General features: G+C 41.4%; 1 protein-coding gene across 1 annotated transcript in view; it reads right to left on the minus strand.

Moving 5' to 3' along the window:
* LOC106750041 overlaps positions 1–24,623 on the minus strand; it is a 133,125-nt gene that overhangs the window by 47,407 nt on the left and 61,095 nt on the right. Inside the window, 5 exon segments of the mRNA XM_014630088.1 lie at positions 1,758–2,047; positions 8,408–9,321; positions 11,048–11,656; positions 16,010–16,199; positions 17,920–18,110. Coding sequence (XP_014485574.1) covers positions 1,758–2,047; positions 8,408–9,321; positions 11,048–11,656; positions 16,010–16,199; positions 17,920–18,110 — 2,194 coding nt within the window.

Raw genomic sequence — 24,623 nt, forward strand, 5'->3', positions numbered from 1 at the left:
GTTGAATTCGACACATTTCACTTGCACTAAACGGCTCACTTTCATTTCAATGTTAATTTAATGTAATGCAAATATGGACTCATTTTTTTTCTTGTTAGAACTATCTTTCATCGCCCCACAGTCAAAATAGTAAAAAGTGAAAAAATTACGATTTTTTAAGTACAATACTACCGCATTCGCGAGACCACTGTCTACATTCGAATTTCTTTCAGTAACTCGAAACTTGATTTTCTACGAATACATGATCAAACATTAAAGTAGAAGGGTTACATTTTACTCTAGAATTTTGTCAGCTTCTTTCACAGTTTTTCAAATATGAAATTTAGAAAATCGCGCGCAAAATATGACCCTGTTTTGCAAACGACTTTTCAGAAGTGTGCGGTCGAAAAATTAACACAAGTATGCACAATATTTTACTGTGTATATATATAGAAATGAAATATTAATTCGCAGATACGAGGCTCACGTTGAAATATCTTCGAGAGTACACTTTCTTCATTAGCATGTTTTGTAATATTTCACAATCCCTCGAGCGATAACCTTAAAAACCGTCTCGATCTCATCGGAGATCGAACATTAAAGCAGCCGCTGGTATCGTATATCGACGAGCTTTCCTTTTAATTTATGAGTTTTCCCCATTAAAAAACCGTATACATTAACCGTTGATGGCCGTTTCAGCGTTTTGCGCGGTAACTGCCTCTCTCTCTCTCTTATGGTCTATCGTATAAATCGAGCAAATAGCTCGGCTCCAAATTGCGGAAGGGTCGAAGTTCATTGCCGTTCATTCTCTTTCGGACCGTTTCGCGAGTTTCTAATTTTAGAGCGTCGCACTGAAGCATCGCGAGCTGCACGCAACGGGGAGTCGGACGATGTATACAATGTTGTTGCCTATCGGTTTATAGTACGTCGCGACGTTTTCTCGGAGACGTCCCGCGTGAATTGTCGCGCACGTCGGAATAATTTAACCCATTACGGGGACAGAACCGGAACCGAAATTATTACGCCACCGACCCACCGAGGCTGCACTAATTTTCCATTATCGCCGTGTTTAGATAATTTCAATGCTAAGCCGTGCCCGGACGAGAGGAAACATCAAGGAGAAAAATGTGCTCACGTTCAGCAGATAACGAGAGGGAATTCGTGAAAGATCGGGAATTTTCATTATAAAGTGAATATATCTCGGAAAAATATTGACGACAAAAGAAAAGAGGAGAAAACTTTACCGACTGATTTTTTTCTGCAGAGTCTTATTGATTGCACAGAATTGTAAATACTTTTACAGTGAAGGTATACTTGAGTGGTGAATGCAAAAATAATAGCTTGTTGCGACGATCAAAGAGCTTGCGACGGTATTATTCTATGAAAATGTACAAAAGAGCTGATTCATTCGCGAAGAGTGCGTTGGAAGTGATCACGGCAATAATGTACGGAATGCGATTTCATGGAAAATTCATTGACGCCGCTCGTCGGCGAAGCTCGAAACTTTGTCAAGGCAATTCACCAGTGGGATACTTGTACGTACTTTCGATATAAATGAACCGAAAAAAGGGAATTTCTCATTAAAATACAGTGTGTGTACTTCTCTATATATTAATGGTCGCCTTCCTTTATCTCTCTACTTGCAGCATTTATTTAAACCATTCTTTTTTTATTTTTGATATTCAAATCAGCTTGTAAACATTGATCACGTAGACGAGAACGTGTTATTGTCAAAAATTATGCGGAGGGAGGCGGGGGGAATATCGGCAAGGTTTTACCCATACTGATGCCAGAGCTGGACGGATCCTCGTTTTTGGCGCCCCAACTGCCAGCCAGATTGAGAGCCAACAGCGGCCGCTCCTTCAGCAACTCAGCGACCGAGGCGAGGCCCTCGCACCCGCAGCCTAAATGGGGCAAGTGCAGCGCCTGCACTTGAATGCAGCCGCGAAGTGCCTCGCAGACTCGGGATACTTGCTCGCCGGACAGATTCATGTCGAGCACCAGACGCGACAGGCTGCCGGAGGCGTGAGCGAGGCCGCGACAAAGGGCGTTCACCACGCATTCCAGTCTGAAATCAGTAGTTAATGACGCCGTTAAACGTCTTGGGCACGCTCAGTACAGTCGATTAACACTTCGAGCGCTAAATTGATTAAATTAAACCGAAGTTACAGTAGTTGCAAGGAAAGTCTCCCGCTTCTGAATATAGTAAGGTAAGATAAAGTATAATTGTATTAGTTCTCAATATCACATATTAAAATCCTAAATCCTGGTTTAGAAGCAATTAAAAATAAAAGTTAAATATTAAGGAATAACCGTTGTAATATTTGAATAAAAATACAATATGTTATTTGACGTAAAGATATTTATTGTTTGAGAAAGCAAACAATCCTATTGGTTAAATCAAACATTGTGTGCTCCGTTCGAAAAATGAAATTTGCTTCAATTAAAGAAATTTCATTAGATCCAAAGAAATCTGTGTAAAAAAAGTGTCATCTTTAGAATATATCAACATCACAAAATCGATGAAGGAACATTTCTGTTCCTTTCTTCGGTAAGGAATCATCAAGAGCGCGACATCCGCTGCGGACAATTTCGCCGCTCATCGATATTCGTGCGGGAATTGATCGCAAAGCGGAATGAATTTTCTACGGATTATACGCGTCGTATCGATTTATATTCGCACGTTTATTCCGGCTGAAACGCGCGGCTGAATTACGCGGAAGATACGAGCGAGAATTCCCATCGGCGTGACAAGTCGGAAAAACTGCCGTCGTCTGTAACGTCGCGCGACGTAGGACGCCAAAAGAGGGGAGTGCACTTTCGGGGCTGGCTTTACGCGGATGCACTTTCGGCATGTAACCGATGTGAATTCGGTCGGCGAGTTTAGCGGCGCGGAATTTCGGGCGAGATACTCGTCGGCGTATATTTATGCATGCGTAATGCACATTTCACACTGTCTATTCGCCGCCGTTATCTCACCGGATCTCGGCGCGCTGATACGCATTATGCAAAGTCCCGCGCTCCTCCAGGAGCAGTAAGCGAGAGCCCGGATTTTCTCGCCCGTAGGATACCGACGGCGGGAAGGTTGATGTTCGCGTTGCATCGCGCTGGGGATACTCGAAAATTGGCCGAGCCAGTGGCGTGAGTGTTTAGGAACCATCGTTCCTGGAATTTCAGCCGGTCCCTTCCTCAATATCGGATTCAGTATATTTCTCTCTCTTTTGCCTTTGTTTTTTCTTTTTGTATCCTCAGCATAATAATTTGCCCGACCTGTTTTTCTTTTTCCTGTTTAGTATTGCTTCCTTTTATTTTCTTGCTAAACTTTCGTCTAAAAAAATTATTATAATAAATGTATAATACAGTAACAACGTCTTAGAGGAAATAACCTACACTGAAAAAAATCGTTCAATTATTTATTTGATACAAGTAAAATGGTTTTGCCAATATTCCTTGGCAAATATTTACTCGAAATAGAAATATGATGGATTGTATACAATATGATGTTACCATCGTATAAGCATATATTTATTTTCAGAAAATATTCACATAATATTTCTGGACAGAAGAATCTAAGTAAAATCACTAGGTGTGTCCGATGGAAAAGAAGTATTACATAATTCTAGTAAATACACTGAGAAAGAAGGAATTAAACATTTATTTGTGAAACTTAAGGTTTATTTCATCGAAATAAATCTCATTTCTGTGAAATAAACCATACGTACAAATAAATTTTCAAGTATTTTCTTCCCAATGTACTCTTATAAATTTTGAAGAGCTATTTTACACTCGGTAATTAATTTAAGGAACTACTGTATTGAAATGAATATTTACCACAAGCACAATGAAAATATACTTAAATTGATTGAAAAATATTGCTCGATTTAAGAGGCTGAAAGATACAGATAATTACGCACATTTTGTAGAAATAATAAAAGCATTTATCCATATACCTTATTTCCCACTCATTTTCTTTCACCAGATCTTTCTTCTACCGATTTCCGTTGGTTAGTTTGCACGTCACTGATCGCAGTTTTTTATTCCGCGCATAATTGCCCGTTGCGAGCCGAAGCTTGTATTTCGCTAAGAGGCGTTCGCGAAGTTGCAACTAAGCGGCAATTGTAGGAACGGTGGGATTCGCGTAACAGCATTGTAATATTAATCGGACACTTGCGTTGCTGCCTGGCCATCCTCGAACGGAGAGAATTCATACTCGGAAGGCGCGCGCGATAATCCGCGGAAACGTTTCCTCGTGCGATGAGAAGAATTCCGAATTGGAAAACTCCAGCGACGCAACTTGGCCACTTTGCATGGTAATCAGACGCTTCAAAACGCGCACGGTGAAATATCGCGGTCCGTTTGAAAATTTCGTTCGAGTTGTCTAGCCGTAATCGCTCGGAGAAAAAGATTCGTCAGATTTTCACGCGATATTTTGACGCGAAAACTTAGCGGAAATTTGCGGAATCTCGCGTGTTGTCAGACGTACGACGATTTCGTATTTTTTACGGAAAAAAAGAATTAACTCCCACAGCTAAAAACTAGCTGCCACAGGTGAAACTTACATAACACAACTGAAATTTAGGGAAGTTATGTCCATAAATAAATATCTCCGAGCAATACTGTAAAATAAAGCGAATCAAATCGAAATAAACAGGATAAATTAAATAGTTCAGATATAAAGAGAAGAAGAAAAAAAATGTAACGATAATTTTTCTCTGCAAATGATTCCGTTTGAATGTGGACCGAGTAATATATTCCAAAGAGCGAGCGAAACGGCGTTTCGGATTCGAGGTCGGCGCGATGGAAAGTTCATCGGTAAATCGAGAAGTTCACGAACGCTCGGAAATACTTTCTCCGTCTCCTCGGGGAGGCACAGAAAGGGAGAGTAAAGCGGGGAAATCGACAAATATAAAAGCCCGAAACGACCGGAGGCGCGTATGAGACGGAGCGAGCAGGTGGAGCGGAATTCGAGTTAAGCCGGGATTGTAAGCGAGAAATTAAAGTCCTCCGCGGAAGAAAGAGAAGGGGAACGCAAAGAAGCGCCTCGAGAGGGTCTCCGAAAGCGAGAGCGCTTGGGGAGGATTGCGTACACTCGCTAATAAAATTGCGGGCAATGCAGCAAATTGGGAAAGTTAATACGTGAAATTCCGGTATAACGCCGTTCCAGCAGTCTAATTATAGCGCAAAAATCCGTCATTTCCAGCGCGTGCGGAATTCAACAGAAGCGCGTTCGCAAATGTTTCGATGCGTGAAACAATCTTTCCAGAATCATTATTATTATTATTAATATACAAGATATAATTCCTTTTTTCGCAAAAAAGAAAATCCTTTTTGCTTACAGAGATATTTGAGTTAAATATAAAAGCAAGCAGCGGAAAATTAATATTCAGAAAAAAGAATTCAGAAGAAAGAGGAGCAGATGCCCCCCCTCCTCGATATCTATAACATATTCTAGCGATTACTTGTGGAATCATTTGTTTAGCAATCCGCCGTTGCGCTAATATGCCAATACACAATAGACGGTACTTGTTGTAACGCATTCTCACTTTCAAACATTTTAAAAATAAATAAAGCTTTTACATTTTAGCATTTGAATCTAGGATCGACTTTGACAAATCGTTAAGTTTTCAATTTGATTATTAACAAAGTTATTGCAAAATGCGGAATATTACCTCTCCTCTATTTAATTTGTTCCTGTGCGATATATTAAAATAGTATCTAATCTATTGATAACGAAGAACAATTTTATCTATGACAGATTGTACCTTGAAAAATGCCTGGATTTTTCGGAAATCGATAATAACGGCTCGTATTAATCTCTTCGTCGCATCTCAGCGCCACTCGTTCTCAAGCCGCCACTGGTTTCCCGCGGGGACGGTTTTCTTTGGTGAAAGCTCTCACGTGCGGGCCACGCGACTATGCAAATGTATATTCGCCCGGCTCGTAAGGTAAACACGCTTTTTCCACGTCCTGCCGCCCCGGGGCGAAGACAAATATCCGTGCGACGGACCTTTTCGTCGCTTCTCGCTCCGACGACAAAACAAATTTTTCAATTTTGACGTTTCTGTGAGAATCGCGCGAACCAGATGGAAACGCTCGGTCGACGCGGTAAAATTCCAATGATTTATACCGCCCGCGGTGGCTCAAACATTAATAATGAATATTTAACGCGTTACACATAGGGTTTAAAATACTGGTCTTAAATCCACGAACTTATCGCTGAGACGATAATTTTGCGACGTGAACAGAGATTTAACACTTTGCCGAGTTCGGCCTGACCAAGCAAGTACTGTTGCATCGTACAGTTTTCGCGTACAATAAAAAGTGCCAAAAATTTCCATAACTCTTGTAATATGAGAATTAACAAGAAATTTGAAAATAAAATTCGTCCCATTTATCATTTCCGGACTCAACAAGTCGGTGATCGATTAGATGTCGATCATTAATTTTTCGAGAACTATTAGATTTTTCATTGATATGCAAAGGAGGACCGATTGTTTTGTATTCCGACCGTCTATACATGGTTGCACGCGTTGCGGACTTTGTGGGCTATACACTCGAAACCAGCTGGGCAGTCTAAGCGTTAAATTTTGCTGCTTACATTTTTTGTATATCACAAACTTTATTGGCGTGGCGCAAAAGGGTAGATCCGTCAATTTTTTCTCTCTCTCTCCCTCTCTCAGTGATGAATCATGAAATGAATGGGTCGAATGAACGGTCACACAATGTATTGAGCTATCCAATTATCATTTTCGGTGCACGACCGCGCCCCGTCCGGGACAACTGCCGTGTTCGGCAGTATTCGGCAACGATTTATTAAACAAATGCTGGTAATAGTAAGTCCCGGAGTATACTTATCTGAAATCCCCGTTCGTGTCTCCGCAAGATATAATAACTTTCGTCTCGGATAAGCGCAACGTTTTCGCGCGACTGACTACAAATACAGATTTCCGTGTGCGCGCGTTTTTTTTTTCTTCTTTGACGCACGGAAGAATAAATATCCTCCTTGACTCCCCTCCCCCTTGTCTTGGTCAACCTCATATACGACCGAGCGGACAAGCTGGCTTCCCGTAATAATTCTTCGTCGTCGACGTCGAGGCTATCGACGTCGCCGTATCGAGGCACAATAACGCCGACACATTCGCCAGGTTCTTTATCCTTCCGGCTATTGAGTCGACTCCACCGACGGTGCTCGAGTATTTTTCGCCGCGGAAAATCGTCCTTACGATCCATTGTTAATCGAGAGATTCGACGAGACAACGGCGCGGGAAATTTATACGAGTAGACGGAGGCAAATAACGATGAAAGTAGTGAAATGAATGAGAGGGAAACGAATCATTTGTGAGCTAAAAAGTGAAAATGTTGCAGGAGATGTGACGCAGACATAACAATTTTTCCCAAGATTTTCCTAGCATAGAGATCAAATTGCTCAAATTTGCCCTCAAAATAGCTTATCTCACTATGATATAAATTGCGAATCTCTTTCTTATAAACTCCTATTCCTATTTGATATAAAAAAAAAAAGTTAGAATCAAATAAACATAATTGCCACTTAAGTAATATTTTTATTATTTTCTTTTTACAATTTAAGTATATTTGAATAGATTTTATTAGATTTTTCTGTCCAGTAAATATTTTCTAAAAATAAATTCTATCTCAGTATTATAAATTTAATATTTGTCGCAGTATATTTAATACGTAAAACTTTACTTGTACAAAGGAAATATATTGTGTACAATCAATTATATTTCTACTTCTAGTAAATATATCTGCCAACATCTGCTAAGATGACTGGAGTAACTGTTTTATTTGGATCAAGTAAATATTACTTGAAAGATAGCATTTTTTTCAGCGTAAAATCGATTAGAAATAAAACGGGAATTCGCACTTTTTTTAGCGAATAAAACACTTTTATGGAATCAAATTGGGAATCCCATTTTTATATCAACAATATGTAAAACGCTTGGGTGCTATTTACATTAGTTATATATTCATACCTGTGAGAAGTGTAAGTATTCTATATATTTAGTTAAAGACTGCTGAAAACAAAAAATTGGGATAAATCTCTGGAAAAATATGAAAGAACAAATGAGACTTGTTTAGGTTTCTCACCTGGATTCGCGTGCTTAAAGTATTACATTTCCAACTTGATCCAATATAGATTTCGTAATGAAAATTTTCAATATAATAAATACAAGTCCACTTTCCGTTTTTTCGAAAATCATACTGGATCCCGTTCGGAAACTTTCAATGTGCCGACTTGCCAGCGACGAGAAGTAACGTCGGCGCGCCTCGATTATGTAACACGACGAGAACCGGCAGATAGTTTAATCCGTCTAAGCGTTCGGAGCGATCTCGCGAGCTGTCCGGAAGTTTCCGTCGAGGGAAGAGAAGAAATTTAGAGTTGGAGGAAGCGCGTTCTCTCACTCACCTGTCATGGGCCGCTTCCTCCAGGCAAGTGATGACAAGCTCAAAGTCGTTGAGCTTCTTCTTGCCGAGCACGCTCTTCAGGTGTCCGGCCAATCGCTGCGCCTCGTCCGCCGGAAACTCTTGTCCCAAGAGGGACGTGATCCTGACGAGTTTGACGCTCTCGTTACTAGCGAGCGCGTCGAAGAAGTCGTCGAGGTAACGCGGATCGGATCCCCTCTCCACTTGGAACACTACCTCGAGGGCCTCCAATGTGCAAGCGGAGCTTTCCAAGATCCTCGCCCAGCCCTCCAGCTCGAGCGGCGATGTATGTACCAAGGGTGCCGGCGGCCTCTCACTTGGCGCGGGCCCAAAGCCGGGCCCGGCGCCGACCAGCCGGCAGACCGCGGAGATGTTGCCGTCGGACGCGCCGGCCGCCTTCAGCAACGAGAACACAGCTCTGGGTGGCACTTCCAGCGGGCACAGTTGGTTCAGTATCAGGTGGGTCTTGGGGCCCAGCAAGCCGGCCAGGTGGCCGATGATGCCGGACGGCAGGCCCTCCAGCTCGCGGCGGAGGATGTTGGCGTATTGCGCGACTGAGGTGAGATAATACGCCGCCAAGAACTCCGCCACTGCCATGTGGATGGGTGTGTAGAGGTCCGGCTTGCGTCTCTGGCCGAAGGTTAAACCTCGCGTGAGGAGACCGAGTCGGGTGACCTCGATGCCGCCGCCGCGCGCCCTCAGCTCCGCCTCGGTGTAACAGCATCTACCCTCCCTGAGCGCGGCCAGGGACACCTTGCCGAAGTCCTCGAGACGTTTTCTGCAGTGGCCCGGGATCTCTTCGTTGTACGGTATCGGCGGCTCTAGGCTCCTCTTCACGATGCATTTCACCGCAGCCTGCACGAGGGCGCTTGTCTCGGTCGGCAGACTACCGGAATCCTGGTGGAGGAAGGATGTGACATTTTTTGCGACGCGCTCTATTGCTACGCGTTCCTCTCTCGAAATTTCGCACAGTGAAGTTTCTCACTGAGTGAACGTTCATTCGTACTAAGGGGCAAAGGGGTTTGCGGAAGGAGGGAAGCCCTAGAACGTCGCATTGTATAACCTGTAAATATGGATGCGCGTCCACTTTGACCACTTTGTTTTCATTCGTGATTGAACATTTGCTTCACACATTTCGTGAGAATTTTTCGGTTTTGGCATGGTTTTATAATCAAAATGTTTATTCTTTTAAAACTTTTATCAATGAGAATTATACAATAAGGTAATTAATTTGATGTAATATGTGCAGTTTAATGCAATACGGTTATAAGCTATTTATTTTATTCTATGTGTCGGCAGGGGGGTTAATTATACATATTATTGGAAGGGATCACAGACTGTGTAACGAAGGGATATCCAAATTTAGCATGATGTAATTGTTGAATGGCTTCTGATAAATGTTTCGCTCAAGCGTAGAATAGATTCATATAAATAAATCAGTCGATTAGAATGAATTTATTCCTGCGAAATTTGCTCTTTTTCAGTGTAGTTGTTCAGATTGGTTCTTCAGTGTCGAATAAAAGTATTCATTCGACGATTCAGAGCGGACAATTCTATAGTTTTAAAGGCGGAAAAGATCTGTTTTTTTCCGTGGTTTTTTTTTTCGATTTCTTCTTGTGAAAAAACGCATTTTTCCCAAGCATTTTTTCGAGTTTTCCATGGAAAATAAAAAAAAAATTTTTTTCAACTATAGAAAATTTTCACTCGAATTACTCTTTGAGTGGAATTTCCTTCGCAAAAATTTAAAGATTACATTAGAATAGCTTTAACGAACGCGGTGTAATTAGATTACTGGTATTTAACTGCACTGATTTGTTTGTGGAAATTAATGTGAAGCTATCACAACGATTGGACACAACGTTGCCGCTTCTTTAAGCACAATCAATAAATAATAAATCAATAATATGTATGATTAGAAAATCCAAATAATCTGATTACATTGCGTGTTATTCTGTTGTTTAGTTAGTACATGTGGATATGTGCGGTAGGAATTCGTTATACACGCACGCGGACGACGAAGGTGACTCATTCGCGGTCGCCACGCGATTTAGTTAAATTGATTATCAAGCTAATACTCTGCGCGAGCGCGTGAACACTGAGTAATTTCCGCGCGCGACGCATTCGGTGAATTAATTATTTCGTGTAACATGTATGCCGCGTTGAGCGTATTTAACCGGATCGGCTATATCATATCGAGCGGTATTAATTTGCGCGAGATAGAGATTCGTCAACATGTTGCCCGCATTTCCCAGCAATTTTCCCCTTATTCCGGGGGTAGATCGTCCGCAGGTCAACCTTAAACTCTCAAAGGACTATCGCATTTAATTTTCCCGCGATTTCAATTTTTCCGTTCTATTCATCACGAGCATCGATATAACTTAGGTGCCACAACGACAAAAAGGCGAGTTATTATTTGATAAGTTGCTATGATACAGAGAAAGCATATTGAAGGAAGGATTTGGTAACAATTAGCAAACATTTCGTTAAATAGTTTCAACTAAATGTTTGGTAATTCTTATTTCAGTGTAATTACTGAGATTAATCTCTTGGAACTTTTTGATTCTCTCACTTGTTTAGCATGCAAAGAAAACGGCGGATTTGACAAAAGAGAATGCAGTCCTACCTGATACAAGCAGCAGAGCATGATCCAACCGAGCGGATGCTGACCGAGCTGCCTGACGGATTGCGGCTGCACGTTTAGCTCCTCGAGGAACTCGCAGGCTTTCTCGGCGATGTCGTTGTGAATGAAATAGGCCACACAGAGCCGTTCCACGTGCTGCCACTCGAGGCCGGCCAAATGGACCCTACGCTGCACCAGCGGCGAGAGCGCGACGGAGTTGTTGGGTGAGCATGTGACCAGGATCCTAGCGTCCGGGAACAGTCGACCCTCCAGGAGATCGGCCGCGTCGCCGAGCGACGCCCTGCCGCCCACGCACTCGTCGTAGCCGTCCAAGACGAAGAGCACGCGGTCCTCCATGAGATGCAAGGTGCGCCACACCTGCGAGACCGCATCGCCCAGCGCGGCCGTTCTCGGGAAGAGCTCTCGCGCCAGGTAAGTGAGCACGGGGCTGCCGCGGAGCTCGCGCAGGGGAACAATGAACGCCAGAGCGGGACCGTCGCTTTGAGTCGCCCACTGGTGAAGTAGTCGCAGACAGAGTGTGGTGCGGCCGCTTCCTGGGCCACCTTCGACGGCGACACGTCGCGGCGCTTCCGACACGGTACCGTCGCTCAGCTGAAAATTTCTTCTCGAGTCAGCAAGACGATGCAGATTAATGCATGATTTAATTCGAAGGGATTTCATTTGTCCGACTGATTTTTAAAAGCGTTATAAAGCTTCAGCTACTCAAGGCGCTAGCATGTCTGCGTCGTTAACTTAAATGTAACAATATTTTATTGACGCACACATAGCGTCACGATATTAAACTTTGTCACAATCGATTGTAATTGCGACTTACTGTACTGCATTATAGATCCGGGGCTTAGATACAAGTGAGGAAAGATTGTGTTTCCAGTCCTCGTTTGAAATTTCTACCCGAGCTAGTTTTCCACACATATACCCTCGATGAAGTATTCGACGTGTTCGCCGGCAAGTATGCTCCGTTTGCTCTTCGTACGATTCATTCGATCTCTACATGTTTAGCGGGACAAACAAGGGTGAAACTTGAAGTGTTGGTTACGACATCGCACAAACCCGGCCGGTGCACTTAAACTTTAGCGCGTTAACTGACGATCGACCGACATCGGCAAACAGTCTCCGCTCTGTAATCGATAACCGTAATCCGTGCGTTTGCCGGCCATTCACTCTGTCAGCAATAATCTATCCAGTCGCGCGCACAATCTGTCGGATAACACCGGCTATTATTTCCCCGATTGGGATGCCGCAAATGAAAAATAGCGCGTTCCATTCAACAGAACCGCATTTATCCGAGCGACTTTGCGCGATAAAATATATATGCACATATATATTTTTCATAAAGCTGTTATTATATTCCGCGAATAAACCGACAAATTTCGTTAGCATATTTGTTATTCTGAACAAAAAAAGTTACGTAACAATGAGTCAATTCAACTCCGTTAACGAGATATGGAAGGTGTAAACCACAAACAATCAAAGGCGTTCGAGTTACTTCATTTTTGTTTAATTATCTGAAATTACATTTGACACATTTTATTGCTCAAAATTCATACCTCTGTGCAAGTACTTAAGAATGCGCGAGAGGACTCAAAGGATTAAAGTGTTTTCTTTCGCAAAGTTCACGAAGAGGTTGTGAACTCGAATCTTGTCGAAAACAAAACTTTCTGGAACGCTCGCCGAGATTCTTCTTTTATTTTCCTTTGCTGTAATAATAGAACTGTCTCCGCGATATAATAATATTTGACATTCTCGCGAGTTGTAAAAAGTATGGAGCTGTGGTGTTCCGCCGCTTTTACAAATTATCCTCGCCCGTATCTACATTTTACGAAGCAGTCCAGCGCGTGCGGATGAACGAGCGAAGAAGCAAACTTCGCCGCGCATAAGGTCCATTAGCGAACAGTGATCGTTACTCGATACGCCGTGAATAATACAAATAGCACACCACCGCGAGCGGTTGCCATCATTTTTTGCAGCTTCCGTTCGCTGTGTTTGTAGAAAAACCAAGTCGCGCCCCCATCCGGTTTCCCATATTTTTGTTGAACCACCGACTCGAGGGTCTTAATCGTTCGTTTTTTCAAGTATCGGCGTCGATATTTTCATTTCGCGGCGACGGGATTTTTCCGCGCGAGTCATGTCCAACAGCGCGGAGAACTGTGTGTGTTGCTTTTCCTTCTGCTGTATATACATACAACCACATCGTTGCTCTCGTTGACGAATCCTTTGACAAAATCGGCGCCGAATTTTTGCCGGCAAATTCTTCTCAAGCACGAAGAAAAAAGTAAGATAAAAAATTGCACGGCGTGATTCAACTGAAAAATATGCTTTGTAAGGATACTTTTCGACGGATTTTAGAGAAGAATTTACTCGAATGAAATACTTGGGCAATAATTCCGTCGAGAGAGATACGCAATTAAGAAGTAAAAAATCTCGTCACCAAATTAATTCTTTGATGCTTTTATTTTTAGAAATTTTTCATGTTATTTTTATGAAGATAGGTGTTTTTTTAACAGTAGCAAGAAGAAATTAACAAATTTATTATAAAAAGTTAGAAAATTGACCAAAAAATTGGGACAGTTTTTTCAAGATGTGTAAACTACATCTGGATCTAAACGGGTTCTATTAAACGACATAGATAAATCAATCAAATATTTCTATTTAAATCAATATTTATTCTATTTAGTATTTTAGAATTGATTTCGATTTTTTATTTTACTTTTAGAAATATTATTGTTTAATAAATACTTACTATATCATTGAATAATTTTAGAGATATTATATTTCGTATCGTTAAGGATTTTCTCAAAAAGTAAAAATCTTGACGAAACAATGAAAGACTCGATATGGAGAAAGCACGTCTCCAGCTCTTTGGCGCTCGCGTACGGACTTTTTTCAAGTCGAACCTTTAATTTCCGACGCGCGAACGAAGTACCGGCGAGAGTGCATTTGGCGGTTCTAAAAGGGCGATTCTTAAGGGGGTTGTCTGTTCGGCGCACTCCTTTATTTTCGCGGTGGAAGCACGTCGGTTTTATGACGCGAATTCATTCTCGTGTGCTTATGGTGCACGCCCTGGTCTGCGTCCGCCTGCCTTCCTTCCTACCTCACGTATGCTCCCGACGACGGTTACGAAGCTCATTTTTCGACGTGAGCGCACGACGTGGCGCATTGTCTGCGGCCTTTTCTCTCTCTCTTTCATATTTTTAGTTATTAATTTTTGTTTCTCTAATTTCTATTATTTTTCTTATAATATTTGTTAAACTGTCGAGACTTCCTTTGCCTAGTATTGCAAATATCCTTAAAGCAGTAGTAACAAAAAATGAATTTTTTTCAGAATTTATTGAAACTTACATTATATACAGATTTGAATATTTGGCGTAAAACAATTGAACATTCGGGAGATGAGATATTCGTAATTAACGATGACATTTGAGGTCTTGCTTTTAACTTCTATTTTTAATTATTTCTAAACGAAATTTAGAAGTTTAATGAAAAAACTATTGCGATGTTAATATGGCAACATCGTACAGAAATTTCAGAATTATTTTGTTTTGAAAATTTAGCCATAAGAAAGTTACAATTTGTAATACCCGCGATACATATTTAAATATTTATATACCACTTTCTATTATACATGTAACTCAACTGGCGCATAAAATATTAATAAGAAAAAAAAAATAATATCTTCGTGATTATAATATTGTATGTACATTTCTTTTAATTTCACTCAAAATTAACATTTATTACTCAGATAGTTAAGTAAAGTTATAGGAAAGTTTCTCTCAGAATAAATAATAAAATTATATAAGGATTCTTTAATGAAAATACGGCAGTCTACGATGCTGCTATCTTAAAGGACGTGCCCTGGAATTAAAATAAACGCTTCTCTCTTTTTCTTTCCTTCTCCTCTCTCTCTCACGCACTCTTTGCGTTACGCCGCGAGATATCGAACGAGGCAGGAATTCCTCGGGAAAAAAATGCACCGAGGTCGGCGGCTCGGAGCTGCGCTCCGAATTTGCATCCCGTGAAATTCGACGAGGATCGATTTCATCGGATGTACGTTCTTCCCAGGGATTCTCCCTTGCAACGTTACTCTTCCCCCCGGCAGCTCTTCCGTAGTTGTTAATTCTTTTTCGGCGGACAAACGTGAGCCAATTAAATCGCTCACGCATCCACCTTCACGCGGCCGCGAAAATCGATCCCGGACGCGATCTAATCGGTCCGTTCTCTACGGAACGGCGGCGAACTGCGACCATAAATCGTGAGCGTGTCGATTCGAGCATCACTGCATTTCACTCGCATCTCGAGAGACCGGCGTGAGAAGAAGAAGAAGAAGTCGAGCGATCTCGTATAGCCGCTGTGCTACGAGACAGCGAATCGCGATGGGAAGGAAGTTGGCGAAACTTTTTCTCTCTCTTCCTCTTTTTAACCCTCTGCAGTCGGACGACACCAACTTGGCTTTCACATTCCGGAGGGAAGTTGCAAGCTGAGTTTTCGAGTCTTCGACGGTTAGGTAGGGTAGGTGGAAGAAACTCTCTCGCGGCTTCTTCGGACGCTGCTAGACGCAATTACATAGTCGATATCATGCAAATTCGCGAAAGATCCGCCGTTTCGATAAAACTCAAGGATGTCGCTCATCCTCTCGTGCGGCACGCGAGCCGGAAATCCTTTTGACGGCACGAAGATGAGACTGCAAGCCGTAGTTATTATGTAGCACTCGCCAAATATCTGATATCCTATTCCCATCGTGATGTATTTTTAGGAATATAATGCGACATACTGATGATAAGAAGTATTGCTAGGCTCGAAATAATATCGAGGATTTCAAACACAGATATCGCACGTTCTCCATTAAAAAAGTTATTCCTTGTTAACCCTTTGTATCGCGACGTACCTTTCGTCTACGAAAGCAATAATAATTGGATTCTTCTAGTCCAAGATTATAACGACACTCACCCTGACAGGGGCGAAGATTTGGTCGGGCTTGATGTTCTCGAGACGGTGCTCCTGCTCGCTCTTGTGCACCAGCTGCAGGTGTGGTTGAAAGTGCGCCGGGCAGAGAGTGCCGAGCGGAAGCGGGGACGTCCATGGCGGTAGGTGGGGTGGGTCGCGGGTGCCCAGTTCCCTGTAGAAGGTCTTCAGGAATCTGCAACGATAGGGATTTCAATTTGTGGGCCGGAAATTCTTCCGGCAAAGTCAAAGAGGGTCAGATTTCGCCGAGATTCCGACGTCGTGGACGAAGGGTCGACGAAATAGTTTCGGCGAAGATAGATGAGAGAAGAGATTGCCAGGGATGTAAAATATTATATCGCCGAGGACGAGCGGTAATAATAGCGTGACGAATGTTCTGCAATATATCCACGTCGCGGAATTCTTGTTTAGGCGCATTCCGCCGTTGAAGTGTGTATTTTAACGCTCCGCTGTACAATCGCCTCGTTTTACTGCGACAATACGCGGAGAGAGTTTGATGTGGCAAACTATAGAATTGAGAAACACTTTAATTTCTTATTCTTCCAATCGTGCCGTGTTATTTATATCATTCAGGAATTGAAGTTAAAAATTTATTCGAAAGAAATTGGAAAGATATTTTATAAAACAGTATGAGCTTGAAAAGCCAAACACACAATATTTAAAGTGCCGTAAGATCGAGGAATAATCTATGTATACATTTATCTTGGCAACGTTCTAAAAAAGAATTTACATGAAAAAAAGGCTATAATAATATTCTCTCTGTATGTTAACACAATGTATCACAAAATTTATAAGTTTCATGAATTTTTACTTCGACGTTATCAATTGTATTCGTCGTTCTCGTGCGTTATCAGCAGACTTTAAAGAGAAGTATTTTGGCGAGAAATACCAAATCAAAAATTATATCGAAAAGATTCGGAAACGACGGTCGGAGCTTTGACGTCGAATCGAGCAACTGCGATTTAGCGCGAGTGATCGGTAAATTTTCCCGGGACGGCAAAATGCGTGGTGCACTCGTCGAATGATGCGTTCGTGTATACCTCGCTCGAGAAAGAGAGAGATTGATGGATCCTGCAGGAAAGGCTAGGAAGGTAATCACGACGGAAAGTCCCGAGAAACTCCTGGAGGGTTTTATGACTCTTCCGGACGATCGGTCTTGTTCTGATTTTATGGCGGCTATTAGACCAGATATCCGTCCCGCGGCGACGCATCACTCCCGCGATCGGACGATCGCCGCGAATTTCATCCACGCTTCCGCACATTTAATGCGGCCACCTCGCTCTCGGTCAAATTTATAAACTTGGTTTAACCGATGTTTTTTAGTTTCTCTCCCTCTTGGTTATCGCGCGAAGAAAATAGACGGCGCTTAATGTTCACCGATGACGGAATCGTCGGAGAGAGTTGCTTTAGAATTTGATAACAGAGGAACGTATCGACGTTCTGTCTCAAGGTAATCGGCCCGTAAATTTGTTTTCTTAAAAATCTTTTTGGCAGCACATCAATCGATCTGCGCATACGTAAAATTGATCATATCGAAACTGAGATAATTGAAGTCATAGTACTATTTATTACAAAAATGCTGGCTTCACGTTTACGCAACTAAATCTTCCTCTTAATAATAAAAAAGACTTGTAGAAATATTATAAAAAAATCGTTGACCATCTACTTTTCCAGAAATTCGCATATAAAAAACACAATTTCTGATAAATATGTTTGAAATATACTACAGTAAAAAGTTCGACGATATTGTGTTTCCTTTTCCGAACAGGTTAATACTTATCGAATCCTACAAACGATAAAAAACAAAGATTCTCAAAAGCAATTCTCAAAAGCGTGACGATGCTTCTCGGTCGCGGCGTGCGAAAGTCATGCGAGCTGGTTCGTCGGGGACTTACCTTAACAGTCTTCCCAGGGGATCCCTTTCCGGGGATGTGGGTCCGCCGGGACCACTTCCGGCGCCGAGTCTACGCGAGGAGGCGCGTGCGCTCGATATGTATGCGGCCGGCGCGGGCGGTGGGCTACAAGGCGGACAGCAAACGGGGCTGCTGCCCCCGGGGGTTGAGAGGGTGTAACTCCTCTCCAACTCCTGCAACAGACGGAAGAAGGAGTGGTTACCTCGAGCTTCCGACAAGACGAGCGGTCGAGCGCGTCCCCCCGAACTCGCAATTTCCGATTTACTCCGACCGAGTTTAGCGAACTTGTGTCTTTTCCGCTTGAAAGAGATGTCAGAAATTATGTTTTGTGACACGTGTGAGATATCAACGTGAAAATATAATCCGGGAAGAAAAGATTATATATATATATATATATATATATATATATATGAATTTTGTCTCTATATCACATATAATTATATATGTTCTACATTTGAAAAATGTGAAATGGATGCTTTGTGGCTGCCCACAATGTAAACGCTTCATTGAATCCATTATTCGTAAGATTATTTTTTTTATTCAACATTCGTCCCTATGAACTCACTCCTCAATTTCGAGTAAATATTTTCACTCGACGATACTGAGCGGAAATCCACTCTGCAGGAGTAAAAAATCATTCCGATTCTCGAATGACTCGCTGTCACTCCGTTCGTAGAGCGGAATTTTACTCACAAAATTACGCTCATCTGAATTTCTCATCAGAATGTCTCGCTGATTTCCGTGCGAGTAATTCTCGAAGATAAATATAGAACATCCATAAAAGGCGTCATTAGCATACGACCAACTATTTCGTGAGCGCGCTCTAGCGTGTTTATATCGTGCGATTTGAATTTCTCGAGTGCGGCTTTTCCTGATTTTTAGCTTCGGCGAGGATTTCTCGTCGGGAGGCTATTCATTCCGGGGGCTAATGTCGGACTGTTGAAATTGCGCGAGCAAACTTGGCGAACGAATGACCGCGCTACGACTTCCCTCGGCAATCTCCACAATGGACGCTCGCGAGTTTAAGACGCGCGGGACGACCGAGGCGAAGAATCGAATTTACGATTTTGCGTAGAGGAAGAGAGAGGGAAAGTTTGATCCCCGCCGTTTTCGTCGGTCTAGTTAAAGCCGGGGGATTAAGTTTCCGGAAATTTTCAAGCGATTTTGAGGTCGAGCTTTATCGCGCGCGCCTTCACGGAACTCGGGGATTAAACTTCGGAACTGAACTAGAACACTCTTGAAATTTACGAGTGGACCGCTCGCGCCCTGACGATGACTCTCTTCTAAATTTAATTAATGCCCTGTTTTTCGATGTTATTACCGCCAAGGCAAGTTCGACACGGCACGTAAGATTATTCACATGAGAAACTTGACAAATTTAAATTGGGATCCAATTTCCTAGAAAAGAAATTGCGAACTATCGGTTTTAAAGAGTGATGCTTCGGACACGCGATTTCCTAGTGTGGTGGAAAAACTGAGCCAATTGATGCGTTTCCCCCGAACAATTTTTTGCTTCTTTATATTATTTTGTCATTAGAGTGACGTTCATTTTAGTTCCACATTCTTCGCTCAGAAATCCTAGAATTTCTACGAGCGCGTGCAGCTATCGGAAAGATGACAGGTCGTCGAAAAAACTGCGCGTACTTAAGGAGATTCGCTTATTAAATGACGCACCATTTCCAATGGCGCACATCAAGGGAGATACGTTTATTATCTTTCATAAGTTTAATATCTATCAAGCAAATTACATGATTTTCCCGTTCAACCACGGCTGTGCCGGAGTTTTCCGACACTCTATATTTGGCCGAACGCACGGACCCCTTTAATTGATTGGTCGTATTTTAAAGTAAATAAATATTATATATTCGATTAAAAAATTTTTGCATCAACCATATGTATTACAAATTTTTATGCGTTTCTCGAACGACGGCGAATTTCAAATTAAGGGAACTCCCGAGATTCATCGATTCCGGACGTTGCTCGATGCAGTTCGACGGAGAGTTCGCGATTAGCAGCGGGAGATTCGATGTAGCGGCGCTTCGCAATTTCACGCACTTTATTAATCCACCTTTATTTGAATTCGCCTGAATGACATCACGCCCGAGCGCGCGGGTTTATTAAGCAGCGTGAAATCGAAATTTTCAACCCCGCAATCGGAACATAACTTAGATCGCGCACGGTTAATCACCAGCGGACAACTTTCGTTATTGACCTCCCGACGTGAACGAATCAAAGCTTCTTTTCCGCGCAGCTTGAAAAGGGATCGGAAAGTTTTCAAACCGTCATGATACGCTCGATCGACCTGCAACTAATCAGCAGCCGAGTCAGATATTCTTTTAATTGACCATCTATGTGAGCGTACTTGTGTGCACACAAGCGATCCAAACGGAAAGAAATGATTCAGGAAGCCGTATGACTAAAATCCGAGACAAAGCCGGAAAACAGTACGTTCGTTTGCCTCGGTGATTCCAATCCCGTTTTCCTCCCCGATATCTCCGATAAAGCCATCGCAAGCAAATAATTAATTAAGAACGTTAATAAATTCGAGGTTCACCGATAAAGGTTCATTCTTTAAAATCGCCGCAATAGTCTTTGTTAACAGCAGCAAAAAAGATGATCGATGATGTGCGCGAAAACACGCTTCACTCGTGAGAAGCCTAAACCTATCGATTAAGCCTGATAATCGCATTATTCGCGTATATTAATTCTACTCTAAAAGGGAGAAGATTAGCGCGATATTAATTGATGAAATGAAATAACGGACGGGATATCTCATCGGAATTCCATCGTGTTCTCGACAACGATAGAACTTTTGCAATCCGATTACGAGACTAATATTACATCTATATTAACACATTACTTCGCTGTACGTGCTCTACCTAATTTTGTATCCGCTCTGTGTACGTAAAATCTCCGGATAGATTCCTGTGTCGGATTTTTGAACGACGCGCTTATCGAAAATTGTATATTACTCTCTTAGTCCCGTGGCTTTAGCGAAAATTATTTTATGGGAAGTTATATCGCGAGCCTTTCTAGATCTTTCATCCCTGAAAAGAAATATCCTCTACAAGGTGGTATTAAATTTTCCCTCTGTTTGAGACTCGCGTTCGCTCAACAATTCGAGGGATTGATATTGCATCGTGATTATTCGCGCCGTCTCTAAATTTCTCGAAATAAAATCCCGCTCAAAATAAATGGACACGAAGCGATAGTGAAAATACCACCGTTCGCAAAAGAGTGAATGCGTGTCGTTCAAGAGTGCATTCCATACGAGTGAATTGTTCCTGTGAGTACATCCGACTCACTCATCAATTGAAAACATTCACGGTCCATTCTGCAGGAGTGAGAAATCACTCGAAAGTTCGACTTTTCGAGCGTGAGAATTTCATTCTGAAAAATTTCGCTCTAAGAAAATCACCGTTTTCTTTACGTGTACTTGGAACAATTCACAAAATTCATCCAAAGACATCCCCTTCTCCGATGAACCGAGTATTCACTCGGATTCTCACGTTAATCTAGATGTCTAGAATTTTCATCTTCAACTTTGCGCCCGGGAGAGAGTTTTCCGAGCAAGAGGCTGCGTGAAACACAACGGCCGTTGAATACCGCGAAACTATAATATCTCCGATCGAAGGGAAAGAAGGACGCATTAATCCGAGGAGAACGACGTTTTCGCGGGCGGACCGTCTTCACTCGCACCCAAGGCGAAATTACGCGCATCCTCGTTCTCGTTAGCGAGATTACAGATAACCATCGAAACGATACAGGTAACTCCCGCGACGAAGGGCGTTCGCGCTCGCTCGCCTTTGAATTTACTTCGCAATTATCCGCCGGTTACATTAGCTCCATAGCGCAAGGATAACGAGCGCGGCTAAATTTTCCGGGTGCATCTAATAAAGTCATTACTATCTAATTAGGCTCCATTAAGAGAGGGAAGGGGAGAGAGGTGATTTAAAGCGGACGCACTCGGCCAGCATAATGTATAATAATTCTTTATATCCACGGCGGTAAAACGGTCGGCTCGAGGTGGCGCTTAATTCGAGACAATTTAACGGCACACGGAGAATTTCGCTCCTCCTTCCGGTATTAACATATTAATTGCTCTAACTAAGTCTGCCGGCATGTAAATACCAAGCGAAGAAATAAAACTAACAAAAGGGAGAGAATGATATGAAATATCCGTCGTTTAAAAGATATGTTATTTAAAAAGCTATTTAAAGATATTTCAAGACATTAGCTTTATTCACAAGAAGGAAGTGACTTTTTATTTCAATTTTCTCAAAGAGAACTACGCATTGGTAAATTCACGACGACGATGTAATAATACACGGAGAGAATTTTATAGTATTAAAATAATCAACACTATGGTATCTTATGAGGTAATAACATATGCAGGACTGTAATGCGCACTATATCATCCGGAACAAAAAGGTCGCAAATAAATTTATTAATTGAAGAAGCTTGTGTACATGGTTATTTTCAATAACTTAAAATTTTACGTGATTGTACGGTACAAGACTTTTTCGTTCAGAATGACGTAATCTACATATTCGACACTTGTTTATATTATCAAGATATCATCAATTTTAGTCTGTTATTTATTTAATTACACGAACTGAGATTTTCTCCGTATAATAATAATTAGTTCGCTCGTTTATGTGGATCTAGTTTAGTAAAAACTGCTATAAAATTTTGTAACTGAGAAACATATATCCATTCATTTATTATCCTTCCGTTTTATGTGTGTTATTTTAGAATCTCTCTCTTTCTCTATACTATTTAACAAATTTATTAAACGTTTTTTGACAAGATTAATTCTACCGGCAGAGTCCTACACCACTGAAAAACATGAAGAAATGGAAAAAAATGTATACAAAGAGAAGCTATATCATATTGTCTCCTGCAAAAGCTTTAAAAAGACCTCAATTTCTGCTGTCGCAATTTAATCATTTCAATTAATTCGCAATTTTTTCCTCATTTGCATCCGAAGCAACGCACAGCGCGCCGATTCGTTTAATTAATTAATCAGTTTCGTCGCGTTCATTCTCGATGGTACGAAAATTCCGCCGCGTGCTAAGTACGCGTCCGCATCGAATATGTGCATCGCATTTCGGAATAACCGACGGGGAGAATATTCATAAAAGCGTCACTGCTAATATAGATAACACGGTCGCGTAATGGAAACCGAGTAATTAGTAAAACGTGCTCGGCATACTTTGTATAAGCAAACGCGCGCCGAAGATGCAGCGCGTTGCGATTAACGCGCGCGATTGCTGTCATTTTGTGGACGGCTAATTAAGAAATCGATCGATTCGTGTACCGCGGAATTGTTGATCCTCTAATTCCAGCAGGTTCTTTTAGTATGAGATATTCGTGCTCGCAATACAACTTCCCAGAGATATTTTCTAGCTTTTATTTTACAATAGAATTACAACAAAACAAGTACTTTGAATATGTACTCGTTTCAAGCATGATTATATAAAAAATACAAATATTCTCATAATATTCTAAAGAATGTTAAGTACACCAATATTATTCATTAACACAAGAGCACGGATTCTGGCATTATTTAATTCCAGATAGGAAATTCATGGATAAGAATGGAAAATCTCAAGATATAAAATAATCCATTTTCGGGAATAGATTTGAATATTCCATTCGAAATTCATGCTATATATCTACAAAAATTTTGAGAAACTTCTACGTGAGACTTTTCAGTTTCAATCTACGACGGCTTCGAAAATACGTCGATGATATTAAAGTTATATTAGATAAATCATTATCTTAAACATCGTAAAAATAATTCGGCCTGATTAGTATACTTTTATCACATTCCACCAAGTGATAACATTTGCATACCGCGTCGCCGGTACATCGAATTACGACGTTAATTGTAATTTCAACGAGAGATTCCGAAAGTCGCAATCGCAGGTTCGTTCGATTAAAAATTCGCTCGTTACGAAATTAAATGCGTAACGAGATTAGGTATCGTGACCAGAACTTCCTCGCAGATTGCTAGATGGAACGGTTCGCTTTAATCATTCGACCGCGTAAATTGATCGGTGATGCGAATTCAGAGCATAATTATTACCGAGTGATTTCAATAGAAGTCCAAGTACGGAAACAGCGGAATTCGCAGATCGCGCGCGGCTGTGGGCGGAACGGATAAATATATAAATTTGACAGTAACTTTACTCATCGATGTGCAAAGCTTGTATCTCTTATGAATGCTTACTCATATTTGTACACAGTAAAAAATTTAACGTATTTCACATATCCCAAACGGTCCATTAAATTTTTGTCTTTATTTAACACAAGGTGAATGTATTGTTGGAAAGTAATACAAACATTATGTCAGAAAGTAATGCAAAAGTATGTTTCAAGAGTATGATAAAAGAGTATAAATACTCTCATAATGTTTTCAATATTAATTTAATTTTTATCTTTATATGTTATTCTATTGTAAATTTAGAAAATAGATTTGAAAATAAGTTTCTCCCTTTTTATTTGATTCCATAAAAGTACGCCAATGTTATTCAAGAGTTCTCGCATTAATTAATTCCAGACAGAAAAGTTCCAAGTTTATGATATAAGTGAAATTCATGTGTGTAATATGTGTTACTTTAACACTTACATGCGTTGAATATCGACTCAACATAAAATATATTGCGATAACATAAATATTA

The sequence above is a fragment of the Dinoponera quadriceps genome, unplaced genomic scaffold (assembly GCF_001313825.1).
Source record: "Dinoponera quadriceps isolate SergipeBrazil2010 unplaced genomic scaffold, ASM131382v1 scaffold4444, whole genome shotgun sequence".
In the NCBI taxonomy this organism is placed as follows: domain Eukaryota; kingdom Metazoa; phylum Arthropoda; class Insecta; order Hymenoptera; family Formicidae; genus Dinoponera; species Dinoponera quadriceps.